The sequence below is a fragment of the Caretta caretta genome, chromosome 4 (genome assembly GCF_965140235.1).
Source record: "Caretta caretta isolate rCarCar2 chromosome 4, rCarCar1.hap1, whole genome shotgun sequence".
Taxonomy (NCBI): domain Eukaryota; kingdom Metazoa; phylum Chordata; order Testudines; family Cheloniidae; genus Caretta; species Caretta caretta.
Genome location: NC_134209.1, coordinates 103,200,132 through 103,214,452, shown reverse-complemented (window position 1 = coordinate 103,214,452; position 14,321 = coordinate 103,200,132). Strand labels below are relative to the sequence as shown.

The 14,321-nt window shown below is 41.0% G+C and overlaps 1 protein-coding gene across 5 annotated transcripts in view; it reads right to left on the bottom strand.

Annotated features, from left to right (window-relative positions):
• Positions 1 to 14,321, bottom strand: part of CORIN (corin, serine peptidase) — a 331,431-nt gene that overhangs the window by 254,402 nt on the left and 62,708 nt on the right. For all 5 annotated transcript variants that reach the window (XM_075127943.1, XM_075127945.1, XM_075127946.1 and 2 more), the window contains exon 3: positions 7,210 to 7,662. In XM_075127943.1, coding sequence (XP_074984044.1) covers positions 7,210 to 7,662 — 453 coding nt within the window. The remainder of the gene's footprint in view (positions 1 to 7,209; positions 7,663 to 14,321) is intronic.

Sequence of the window (14,321 nt, the reverse complement as noted above, 5' to 3'; positions counted from 1 at the left end):
TCAAGTAGTTGAAAGCAGCTATCAAATCCCCACTCATTCTTGTCTTCCGCAGAATAAACAAAACCGGCCCGAGGACCGACCCTTGGGGCACTCCACTTGATATCGGATGCCAGCTAGACATAGAGCCATTGATCACTACCGGTTGAGCCTGACAATCTAGCCAACTTTCTATCCACCTTATAGTCCATTCATCCAGCCCATACTTCTTTAACTTGCTGGCAAGAATACTGTGGGAGACCGTGTCAAAAGCTTTGCTAAAGTCAAGGAACAACACGTCCACTGCTTTCCCCTCATCCACAGAGCCAGTTATCTCATCATAGAAGGCAATTAGATTAGTCAGGCATGACTTGCCCTTGGTGAACCCATGCTGACTGTTCCTGATCACTTTCCTTTCCTCTAAGTGCTTCAGAATTGATTCCTTGAGGACCTGTTCCATGATTTTTATAGGGACTGAGGTGAGGCTGACTGGCCTGTAGTTCCCAGAATCATCCTCCTTCCCTTTTTGAAAGATAGGCACTACATTAGCCTTTTTCCAGTTGTCCGGGACTTCCCCTGATCGCCATGAGTTTTCAAAGATAATGGCCAATGGCTCTGCAATCACATCCGCCAACTCCTTTAGCACTCTCAGATCTTGCAGCCAAACTCTCCTGCCTGCCAATATATGGCAAACATTTATTTTAAATGTGAAACTAAGGTAATTCCCAGACCAACTGTCCCTCTGTTGCCTCCCCTCGCCCCCACCAGTAAGCTAGAATTAAGGTTGAGAGGTAACATATCAGTATTTTACTAGGTCGGGATGGGGGGAACCCTTACAAAAATGTTGCAATCATCAACAGAAAGCCCACCATTTGAAACTCAGGAAATTCAGATTTAAGGTTTAAAAAAAGTGTATGTTATTTTCTCTTTACACAACAAAAGCATGAAGAAACCATACTATCACAGTTGCGTCCCAAATAACCATGTTTACTAAATATACACAAACATGCCAGGCCTACCTAAATTCGTATTGCTGCTCTGCCTGGTTTATTTCAGCTTCTAAAACATAGAACAACACGAGGGGGCTCACAAACTATTTAAAGGGGTACTATTCTATTCCTATACATTACAGAAATTCAAAGATCTGAAAGTATAGGAATACACAGTTCAGATTGCCCAAACCAATTTTAGTCCTGCTCCTGCATTAATCATAGAATCATAGACTTTAAGGTCAGAAGGGACCATTATGATCATCTAGTCTGACCTCCTGCACAACGCAAGCCACAGAATCTCACCCACCCACTCCTGTAACAAACCCCTCACCTATGTCTGAGCTATTGAAGTCCTCAAATCGTGGTTTAAAGACTTCAAGGTGCAGAGAATCCTCCAGCAAATGACCCATGACCCACGCTAAAGAGGAAGGCAAAAAACCCCCACGGCCTCTTCCTATCTGCCCTGGAGGAAAATTCCTTCCCGACCCCAAATATGGTGATCAGCTAAACCCTGAGCATGTGGGCAAGACTTACCAGCCAGACACCCAGGAAAAAATTCTCTGTAGTAACTCAGATCCCACCCCATCTAACTTCCCATCACAGGCCATTGGGCATATCTTACCGCTAATAGTCCAAGATCAATAAATTGCCGAAATTAGTCTATCCCATCATATAATCCCTTCCATAAATTTATCAAGCTTAGTTTTGAAGCCAGATGTGTCTTTTGCCCCCACTGCTTCCCTTGGAAGGTGGTTACAGAACTTCACTCCTCTGATGGTTAGAAACCTTCGTCTAATTTCAAGTCTAAACTTCCTGATGGCCAGTTTATATTCATTTGTTCTTGTGTCCACATTGGTACTGAGCTTAAATAATTCTTCTCCCTCCATGGTATTTATCCCTCTGATATATTTAGAGAGAGCAATCATATCTCCTCTCAGCCTTCTTTTGGTTAGGCTAAACAAGCCATTAATGCCCTGAGGGGGAAAAAAATCCCACACTTTGAAAGAAACACCCGTATCCATCTATATACAGGTTCATCTCATGACTTACCACAAAAATTTAAAATGCTTTACTTTACACTAGTAACTGACAGTCCACGTCACCACACAGGTGTAGCAGTTGGGCCACGTAATCCATCATCTGTCTCCCTCATATAACCAATGAAATGCAAATTAGCCGTACAGTAAGGTTGATGATTGGTTACCTTTGATATCACAGTGATCTAGGATACATGCCTTCCTGTCACATGAATATAATTTGTAAAGTCAAAATGGCTGAGACTTTAAATATTGGATGGTAACAAATCACAAACCCCTGTGATGATTGAACTTGGTGATATTCTGACTAAAAAGAGCTCTCGACCATACTTGTAGCTGTTTCCATCACTTCACACTGATTCAACAGACAGAGTGATACACAGAGTGACAAATCCTGGAATCTTATTATATAGATTAGCCAGACTCCATATTTCCAGTTAATTCAGGTATCCCAAATTTGAGGATTAGGCCACAAAGATATTGCTGAGCCCAGGCATTTCAATACATTTGGGATAGCTCAGTGGTTTGAGCATTGGCCTGCTAAACCCAGGGTTGTGAGTTCAATCCTTGAGGGGATCATTTAGGGATCTGGGGAAAAAATTGGGGATTGGCCCTGCTTTGAGCAGGGGGTTGGACTAGATGACCTCCCGAGGCCCCTTCCAACCCGGATATTCTATGATTTACACACTGTCTTGTGCAATATGATATATACTGTATCTATCCAATCAATAAAAATTAATCATGAAGACATCATGACCCAGAAAAGAAATAATCAGCTCCTGTAATACATCTTTAAAAGGTAATGTTCAAGGACAAGGAAGAGCAAAACTATGATTTTGCTCTATGTTAAATTAGAAGCTGCTATGTTTGAAGTTTGTTTTTGGTTTGTTTGTTTTGTTGCTAAACTGTCAATAATGGCATTTGTAAGAAATATCTCATTCTAAATCTGTAACGGCCCAGTATATGTCTATGCTTTTGATCAGTGCAGAGACATAGTAGCAAAATAAAGTAAATCAGTAAAATGACCCATAGGATGCAAGTGTGGGCATGCACATGTGTGTTTTCAATTGTGGGAAGAGAAGACTAGCAATTGGAGAACATATTACATCCAGAAAGTAATCAGGATCTCAGACAGTGTGTTACAGAAGCTCTGTGTCCTTCAGATTACCTGTGAAACAACCTGTCACGGGTTACAGAAACCCCACAGTAGCACAGAAGGGGCTAAGGAGTTGCTTTGGGCTGAAGTGGCCCTGCCCCTCTGCACCTTCAAATCATGCCAGTATTGTAGAAGGAGTTAAAATGAGGGAACTCCACTCTGATGGGGGCAACCCTGGGGAGGGAACAGGCTGTTGAGCTTCTCCAGCCCTGAAGAACGGGCTGACAGCCAGTAGAGCCTCTGCCCTCACAGAACTAACAAAGAGAAAAAAGACTGATACTTGTGCTGAACTCTGAAGTGAACTAGAAAAGGAGTACTTGTGGCACCTTATCATGCTCAAATAAATTGGTTAGTCTCTAAGGTGCCACAAGTACTCCTTTTCTTTTTGCGAATACAGACTAACACGGCTGTTACTATGAAATCTGAAGTGAACTGTGATACACCCAGGGCCCTCTGCAATAAGAGAGGCCCATATCCTGATGACAGCTGCCTACAGATTTTTCCCCCTTGCTTTTCCTTCATACCTTTATTTAACCCTGTTAGCTGACTGTGGGCTGTTTTGTTGTTTCACCTTGGAGCCTAAGAGGGGAAGAAACAGCCAAGAGGTCTTGGAAAGAGGGTTGAGAGCCAGCCCACTAGAACAGGGGCAGGCAAACTTTTTGGTCCAAGGCCACATCTGAGTTTGGAAATTGTATGGCGGGCCATGAATGCTCACAAATTTGGGGTTGGGGTGTGGGAGGGGGTGAGGGCTCTGGCTGGGGGTGCGGGCGCTGGGGTGGGGCTGGGGATGAGGGGTTTGGAGTACAGGAGGGTTCTCCAGGCTCGGACTGAGGGGTTCGGAGGGCAGGAGAGGGATCAGGGCTGGAGCAGGGGGTTGGGGCGTGGAAGGGGGACGGGGTGCAGGCTCTGGGCGGTGCTTACCTCAAGCAGCTCCCAAAAGCAGCGGCATGTCCCCTTTCCAGCTCCTACGCGGAGGCACAACCAGGCAGCTCTGCGCGCTGCCCCATCTGTAGGCGCTGCCCCTGCAGCTCCCAGAAGCAGCGTCATGTTCCCCTCTCCGACTCCTACATGGAGGCATGGCCAGGCAGCTTTGCATGCTGCCCCATCCGCAGTCACCGCCCCTTCAGCTCCCACTGGCCGTGGTTCCCAGCTAATCGGAGCTGTGGGGATGGTGCTTGGGGCAAAGAGGCAGCATGCAGAGCCACCTGGCTGCCCTTACATGTAGGAGCCGAAGGAAGGACATGCTACTGCTTCCGGGAGCCACGGCACATGTGGAGCAGGGCAAGCCCTCAACCCCGCTCCTCGGCAAGAGCTCGAGGGCTGGTTTAAAATAGCAGATGGGCCAAATGTGGCCCGTAGTTTGCCCACCCTTGCACTAGAAAAACACACCTCTATACACCTACTGGGGTAGGAGTAATTGGACTCACACATATGTGCTCCCCACTTAGTTCCTAAAGGAGGAGCTCTACCACAGATTCATGACACAACCACTATCCATACAACAGAAAAGAATCTGCATCATCTCCTCTCTACAGCAAGTTAGCCCTGGGAAAAGTTAAGCAAATAGGCCACAAGAATGATTTGTGAGTGACAGTTGTGACAGATATGACAATTTCCTACAATATCCTTGAGAAACCTTCTTGAATTAAGTTTAAGTATCTTTGGGGTCCATTGTTCTAAGTGCAAAGGTTATGTACTATTGTGACTTGGGATTGATGTAACCTCTCTAGGGGGGTAGATGTGATGTAAAGCCTGGATGATCAAAAGACTATAGTGAACAATTTGCTAGTCTGTTTGCCATGAATAGAATGGATTTGAGGGACAATATGTGTGAAGTGGATTTGCTGGGAAATACCTAAGGAGAGGTTAATGCAAATTCCCAAACTCTTTATGCAAGAATTGTGCCTTTTGAAGCTATGCCTTGAGGAGTGGGTCTTTGTCTGCTGATCACCTGTAATATGAGACCAAAATCAAAGGCCCAAGCACTATAAAGCAAATGGTTGCTCTGGTCCTGAATCTGAGACATTTATGAAATTATGACCATGGGGAAAACCCCAGTTGTGCATTTTGAAGGACTGACACCAACCAGAGCCAGAGGCTGAAGTTGGGGTGACCCGCATGTAGGTTCTTTTATTGTTTTAATAAGTTTTCTCTACAATGCTTTCACCTCAAGAATAAATGTGTTTGATTATAAAGAGCTACGTGCTCACTTGTAACTGCTGACAGTTACAGCTGTTCATAGCCCTGGGAAAGAAAGCAAAGTTTACACTCTGTCCCATTTACTCTGGCTTGATGGAGACATCACAGTGTAGGCAGGGAACTGTGCAGGCTGCCAAAAACCCAGTCAGGAGGGAGAAAGATGCTGATCTCCACCCAAGAGAGGTGACAGGTCCAGGTGGTCTAGATAATACTTAGTCCTATCATGAGTGCAGAGGACTGGACTAGATGATCTCTTGAGGTCCCTTTCAGTCCTATGATTCTATGAGAGCAGAGGAGCCAGGAGCCTAGAGTGGGTGCCCTTGGTGGACCATGAGGGGGGAAATATAGGTGCATTTGCTCTGAACTGTGACAACAGTGTGTAATATATTCCTAAAACTTACTCAAGAAGAAAAATAAGAGCTCCCAGCCAACCACCCCTTTCCATAGGAGAGGTTACTACAACCATCTTTTTCAGAAGCTTTCCCTGTTTTTATGTCATTGTAGGAGGAAAAGGGAAATAGGATTTGAAAATGTCTCTTTGGATTTAGCAAGGGTTTATCCTCTGTTGTGCTGAAGAAGAGAAAAGCAGATAAAGGAGCCCTCAGTGCTGAAGATATAAATTGTATCTCACATGAAAATTTTACACTAAAGGTTTTCTGATGTGACATTCTAAAATCACATCAGCTCAGCTTGAATAATACAACAATGATTAAAAATTTCAGATAAATCAGTATCGGATGTTACTGCTTAACGAGCCACAATGCCTGGCACCAGAGTACGGTACACATCATTCTCCTCAAAATAACCAGTAGTATAGATCTTTCTGAAGCAGTTACAACCATGAAACACTGTCTCTCTATTCCCACTACAGAAGTTCTCAAAAATACCATGGCATTACTAAAAGACTGCCATTCTCACATCATTCTGGTTACCATTTCATCTCTGATGAAATATGATAGCTGATTTATTCCAGTTCTGTGAAGATACCTTTGTGGTATCCGGTGATCAATAGCAAGGCAGTGGTATCAAAGTAAAAGGAAGCATTCAATGTCAGTTTAATACTGTACCACTGTGTTTTAGAAAACTATGCAGAAATGATACCTTGGATCCCTCCCCTAACCCGCCAAACTCTGCTAATAAAATTATCATAATGTTACGGTATTGCACCAGTAGCTGCTGTCATAATGGTAAAACCTGACCACCATTATCTTCAATATTATTTTTTGTTGTTTATTTCTTTAGAGTCCCCAAAAATGTGATAGGTTCTTTACAAATACATATTCTATTAGCTTCAAATTGAGCAGGTATTTGTCCAATAAGATACGAAAAAATGTAACCTTAACATTAGGGCCCCCATTCTGCACTGTGCCTAATTTTAAGCATGTGAGTAGGCCTATTGACTTCAATGCAACTACTCATGCACTTAAAGTTAAACATGTTTTTAATCCATCTTACTGAATGGGGGCCTAAACTGACTTTCAAAATCACTGAAATATGAAAGAACTCAGTCTAAAACACGGGGTTAAAATCTGCAATAACTCACTTTCAGACAAGATAAACATGCATAGTTGTCACAATATGCAATATGTAACCAACCAAACAGCAGTCTCAGTAAGAGTTACTTAACCATAAAGGAGGTTCATGTCTCTTCCTCATCAGGGCTGACTATGTATTCTGATAAATTGATTCCTTAAGATACAGAACCTGCATGTTGAAAACTATCTAGAACTGACTTCTATTCCTGAGAATTCATGGGTTTGGAAAGTATTCCAATCACAATACCACCTGTATATTTTTTGTACTTTTTGTGTCATAATTAGTTATAGAGTCAAATAAAATATCATCTTACTTTTTTTCAGATTCATTTCTTGTACAGCAGCTGGATGGATAGAACTTAACGTAGGTAGAGAGGATATCCTGTCTGTGATCTTGATGGATGTATCTGTGGACCAAAGAGTTTTCTCCTCTGTACTGGAAAATGACCATGTATTGTCTTCAGGGGCTCTGGTCAAAATACCAACATCTGTAGTCGTGGGGTTAAGTGGTGGGGCTGGTGTAATAGGAGCCAAGGAATCTTCCTGTAAGCCCTGCCTGAACATACTTAAGTTTTTGTGCATTTGATCAACATGAGATAAAGGACTTTGGGTCCAGGATGATGGCAGCATTTTGAGATCCACAGTGGGAACCACATCCGAACCATTTTCAACAATATTTGGAAAAGGAGTGTCAGATGTTCGAATGTTGCCACCAGCAGCTAGAAGTTCACTCCCATTTGAATAAAAACATGTTTTTTCTAATATACCTGGAAGAGAAAAAAAAATGTTCAACACTTACAATCAACACACTCACCAGGATTATTAGGAAGGACAGAAATTTGACCCAATAGTTTTTGAAGGCTAATACTACTTCTAACACACTAATTGTTAAAATAATGTTGTGACACTGCACCCCATATCCTTCACAGTGATATTATGATAATATGATTGTGACATAATTATAATGTATTTTATGCAAGATCAGTCATGTGAGGGGTCATTGGAAAAGTTATGATTTGCTGACTATGATTATCCTATTTGTATGCATGTATCACTTTTGTATCTGAAGTCATGAATATTGACTATGTATCTGTATTTTCAAATGTAGTTACACCTGGATAACGCCCACTAGACAAGATGTTTTCAGTCTAGATAGTGAGTGGGGAAGGGCCCATTCAGGGCAATGGGCCATTAGGGAAAAAAAATAGACCTTAGGAGAAGCTTATTTCCCATCTTGGGTGCCTTTCTGAGAACGCTACAGGCAGCCTCCGAGTAACAGCTGTTATGACCCTACAAGGACATGTGATGAGACCACATGTCTCTGGACTCCGTCTTGGGATGTCAGTATTTTTCCACAGACTGGTCTGGAAACAAAGCTTTGCAAAAGCTATATAAGGCAAGGAGTGACATCATCTGGTCTGTGTTCTTCACTCCTCATACAAGACGACTCCTGGAAACACCTGAGGAACAAAGACTGAACTGGGGGAAGTGCTGGACCCAGGGTAAAGTGATTTTTAGCCTGTGAATGAAACATCTGGGGATTCCAAACTGTTAAGCAAGTGCAGCTTGCCCCTTAAGAATCTGCAGTCTGCTTGTATCATCTCTTAGGGTGAGACTCTGCTATTCATATCCAATCTATTTAGTATATCAAACTTAGTTTGCATTTTTTGTTTATTTGCCAAGTAATCTGCTTTGATCTGTTTGCTATCACCTACAATCACTTAAAATCTTTTGTAGTTAATAAACTTGTTTTTGCTTTATCTAAACCAGTGCGTTGGAGTGAAGTGTGTGGGAATCATAACTCAGGGGCAAAGGTTGTTGCATATTCCTCTCCACCTTGAGGGACAGAGCTTACGCTGTACAGTTTTTTTATGAGCTTATGCTGTACAGTTCCCTGTGCAGCACAAGACAGCATAATTTTGAGTTTACACTCCAGAGGAGATGCGTGCCTAAGAAGCTGGGAGTTGCCTTAGCTGTAGCCTTCCTATGCAGGGCTTGTCAGACAGCATGCATGTAACTGCAGCTGGGTGTGTCCCTACCTGTATGTATGCTGGCGAAAGTGCAGGCTGGAGGGCTTTGCAGCTTGCCACAGCAGTACGGTGTGAGAGGGAGCCCCGGCTGGTGGGTCAGGGGGCTCAGGCTGGTGGGCCAGTTCCAGGTGGCACCCCAGGGGGAACCCATCAGAAATGTATTTTTACTTTTTAAAAGTTTCATAGGTCAGATAGAATAGAACTAAAACCAGAATTTTCAAAAGGGCCACCAAGTAAAATAAAGCCGCAGCCAAATAAAAGCCACAATAAATATATTAATTCATCACCCAACACAAATAAGTAGTCCTCACAAAACACAAACTAAAAACATTTTGGCCTTATCCAGAATGAAGTCACTGGGCTTTTACTTTTTTTTTTTTTTTAAACTGTGGATTAGAATGGGAGCAGATGTGATGTATAGTTGTTCTAGGGCATCATTTTATTAACAAGACTAGAAATAATTTTCTTTCCATTGCATCACTACTAGTCTACAAATTGCCAGCTGTATCTTTAGAAAGATACTTTACAGCTTCAAATAAGATATTTTAAACATAGTAACATTAAATATGGAAAGTAGACATTGTTTTCTATGTATAGCATGATGCAATTTAAAGTTAAATGCTAAAAAATAGATTCAAGAATTATTTAGCTTCCTACTCTGGTGCTTAAGAAGATTTCTTTAAAATATATTTATATCTAGATTTCTAGACAATTGATGTACTGTATTTTATTGGTTTAGAGTAAAACAAACATATATTGGGTTTATCTGTATGTTTTTTGACACTTACAAATCATTACTAGATCATAAATCAAAATAGATATACAGCTGCTTCCTAGCTTAACGTTGTGATAACTCAGAAGATGACATGGTTCTATATGCTTCAGAAAATTCAGCCCAAATGATAAAATAGTCTGTGCTTAACCATAGCTGTTTATAAAGGTATTTAATTTGTTGTAGAACATGATGAAGACATATGAATTACATATAGGAATAATTAACTTGCTGAAAATTATTACATTTAAAAATGGGTATGGACACATTTATCTAATAGCTTTGTTATTTGATCAGGAGTTATATTTAAGGGCTATTTACACAGTGGATAAAAAGCACTATTCTGTACTGTAGTATATGAACTATATGGTAAATAGGAATTATTTTTGCTTCTAGTTAATCATTTAAGGGAGTATAATGACATAAATTTACTTGTAACAGCTAGACAGATAGATATATTCCATTACAAATAATTAAAAGGGAGTTCCTCAGCACATAAACCATTTCATCAGCTGTTCTTAAACACCCCACAAGTAGAGATCAGTATTATTAATAGCCAACCCTGTTGACTTTTCACCAAATGCTGGAATGTGAGACCACCCAATAGCAAATGTTAAGCTGAAATCTTAATTGTATACAGTTGCTTTTATTGTTCAGGTATGCTACAATTGCTAGGACTGCACTGCCTTTCTGAACACAGACCACCACTCTTTCTTGCTTTGAACTTCCCAAGTTCAAAATGTTTCTACCTCAATAAAGAAAAGCGAGCATGTAATAGCTATGTTTAAGGCTACTGGAACTTGACAGGATTCTACCCCTATCATGAGCTTAAACACTTTCTGGTGTGCATTATTATATAAACAGAAAAGTAAATGCAAAGAATGACTTTTCCTTGAGGGACTAAACATAAATACACCACCACTCTTCTTAATCAACATCTAAAGCAAAAGTGTGGCTTGCTTTAGCCAGGTTAAGATGGGAAGAAGAAACAACCCACAATCTGCAGAGAGCACAAAGATGGCTTAAAACTACTGTAGGCATAAGTTGACCCTAACTCTGAGTCAACTGTAAAAAGTATATAAATGTTCATAAATATCACAATAACCTAGAGGGCACACACACCCCTGATCAAGTTGGCAAGAGAAAATGGGACAAATGCCCATTTTTGCCAAAAAAGGCAGGACGGCTAGGACAAGGCTTAAGAAAGGGACTGTCCAAACCAAAACGGAACATATGGTCACCCTAACTTTGGGGGGAGAAAACAGAAAACAGTATGGAGGCTACTAAGACAAGTGTCAGCCTTATGACTGCCATCACCACTGTCTCCTGGGACTCTGGGCCTTTGTCAGCCTAATCCTGAGATGTCCTGACCAGACCAGGCCACAAAGTGGCACCCAATTGACACTGTCACCTCTGCTGCCTCCAGTTGAATCCCAAACACAACCTGAGATGACATGGGATCAGACTTTAACAGCTCCAGCTCATCTCAACTAATTTCGTCTCTTTTACCCAAAAAGAGTTATTACCATCTTCAATACCATCTAAAAAATACAGTCAAGCACAGGGTTTTTTCCCCTCTAAAATTCTCTCCAACTAAAAGGAAAAAAATATTGTTAAAATAAAAGCTTAATTTAATGCTTTAAATTTCAAATATTTTAACTGTATTTCCCTCTTTTCTTTATCTTTAAGAAGAAGTTAAAAGGGTTTTAATAGTGTATTTACTAAATAGTACTAGGCAGGCTAACGTCTCCATATACTAAACCTCAGAGACCTTATTTAATACAATTTAATTTTAGACAGCAACAAAGTTACCTTAATACCTTTAGCCTATATATTACATCTAAATTAATACAACTCTCTTCACCCCACTCTCTCAGCCCTTTAAAAGTCCTTAGAATAAAATAAATCTTTCAAAGAAGGTAGAAAGGTAGCAAAGAAGGGAAACTAAGAGGCTGGTGTCATTGTGGAGGCAGAGCTATGGCTTTTGGGATATTACCATACATTCAAACCTTTGGGCATATGCTAAATTTGACCTTAAATTTGAATTTCATAGGTTTCTAGCAGTTGTTTGGTTTTGGTTTTGTATAACTCCAGTGTTCTTATAAGGATTTTAATCCCTAAATTACAGCTACATACCCTTAAACTTTAACCTAATTTTAACAGAAATGGTTTTTCATCTGGGAACAACGTTCCAGAAAGTCTAGCGGAACCAGTTAATTTCAAGGCTCATAAGAAAAGAGCACAATCCCAGATCCTCAAAAGTATTTAGGCACCTAACTCCCACTGATTAGAGATTCCTTGAGGAGCTCCACCATGAGGCTTTAAAACAATATTTTATATATCTCCAAGGTACTTAGAGCTGGGTCTCTGCAACGTCTTAAACAATACAGGTTTCAGAGGAACAGCCGTGTTAGTCTGTATTCGCAAAAAGAAAAGGAGGACTTGTGGCACCTTAGAGGCTAACCAATTTATTTGAGCATGAGCTTTTGTGAGCTACAGCTCACTTCATCAGATGTATACCGTGGAAACTGCAGCAGACTTTATATACACACAGAGAATATGAAACAATACCTCCTCCCACCCCGCTGTCCTGCTGGTAATAGCTTATCTAAAGTGATCAACAGGTGGGCCATTTCCAGCATAAATCCAGGTTTTCTCACCCTCCACCCCCCCCCACAAATTCACTCTCCTGCTGGTGCTAGCCCATCCAAAGTGACAACTCTTTACATAATCAAGTCGGGCTATTTCCTGCATAGATCCAGGTTTTCTCACATCCCCCCCACCCCCATACACACACAAACTCACTCTCCTGCTGGTAATAGCTCATCTAAACTGACCACTCTCCAAGTTTAAATCCAAGTTAAACCAGAACATCTGGGGGGGGGGGGGTAGGAAAAAACAAGAGGAAACAGGCTACCCTGCATAATGACTTAGCCACTCCCAGTCTCTATTTAAGCCTAAATTAATAGTATCCAATTTGCAAATGAATTCCAATTCAGCAGTTTCTCGCTGGAGTCTGGATTTGAAGTTTTTTTGTTTTAAGATAGCGACCTTCATGTCTGTGATTGCGTGACCAGAGAGATTGAAGTGTTCTCCGACTGGTTTATGAATGTTATAATATATGATATATGATATATGCCATCATGTGCCAGCAATGCCCCTCTGCCATGTACATTGGTCAAACTGGACAGTCTCTACGTAAAAGAATAAATGGACACAAATCAGATGTCAAGAATTATAACATTCATAAACCAGTCGGAGAACACTTCAATCTCTCTGGTCACGCAATCACAGACATGAAGGTCACTATCTTAAAACAAAAAAACTTCAAATCCAGACTCCAGCGAGAAACTGCTGAATTGGAATTCATTTGCAAATTGAATACTATTAATTTAGGCTTAAATAGAGACTGGGAGTGGCTAAGTCATTATGCAGGGTAGCCTGTTTCCTCTTGTTTTTTCCTACCCCCCCCCCCAGATGTTCTGGTTTAACTTGGATTTAAACTTGGAGAGTGGTCAGTTTAGATGAGCTATTACCAGCAGGAGAGTGAGTTTGTGTGTGTATGGGGGTGGGGGGAATGTGAGAAAACCTGGATCTATGCAGGAAATAGCCTGACTTGATTATGTAAAGAGTTGTCACTTTGGATGGGCTAGCACCAGCAGGAGAGTGAATTTGTGTGGGGGGGTGGAGGGTGAGAAAACCTGGATTTGTGCTGGAAATGGCCCACCTGTTGATCACTTTAGATAAGCTATTACCAGCAGGACAGTGGGGTGGGAGGAGGTATTGTTTCATATTCTCTGTGTGTATATAAAGTCTGCTGCAGTTTCCACGGTATACATCTGATGAAGTGAGCTGTAGCTCACGAAAGCTCATGCTCAAATAAATTGGTTAGTCTCTAAGGTGCCACAAGTCCTCCTTTTCTCTTTAAACAATACACTACAACATGCATTATATAAAAAAGATACACTATGGATTTCATTCATTTACATATGTGTGTTGTATCAAAATACTCTGCAGACATGTGTCTGCATATATAGATATATATAGTAAATCATAACTGCGGCCAAATATCAAAGTTAATAAACGTATCTGTTTTGGATTTGTGTCTCAAACTACATTTGGAGATGACCAGATGATGGAAGCATATAGCACACTGGCAATCAGTATGTTTAGTATAAAAATGAGAGATATGCGCTAAGCTCATTCAGTTCAGAGCAATACCATGCCAACAATACCATGCCAAACTTTACTGATCATTTTCCAGTTGTTATTTGCTAGTGGAAAATTAATATTTTATTTAAAGATGTGCAACAGACAGTGATGAGATCTAAAAAAAGATTCACATACTCTAAGCTAGAAGCCAAACAAAGAGGATTAAATGGCAATTTTGGCTGTGTGTAGTGAGGGTGACTTCTAGGCCATTCCTACAGCAGGAAAGGTCAGGCTAGTCTAAAAATGTGATCAAACAAAGCAAAGAGCCTAATGAAGAGTATGTAACAGATCAAACAGTTAGAGAGAGAACAAAATATTGGTTTATGATTGGTTAAAAATATTTCTGTAATTAGTTAGCAAATATCTACTGGTACCTCCTCAGCAGGCTCAGCCCGAGGCTCGTCCTATTGCA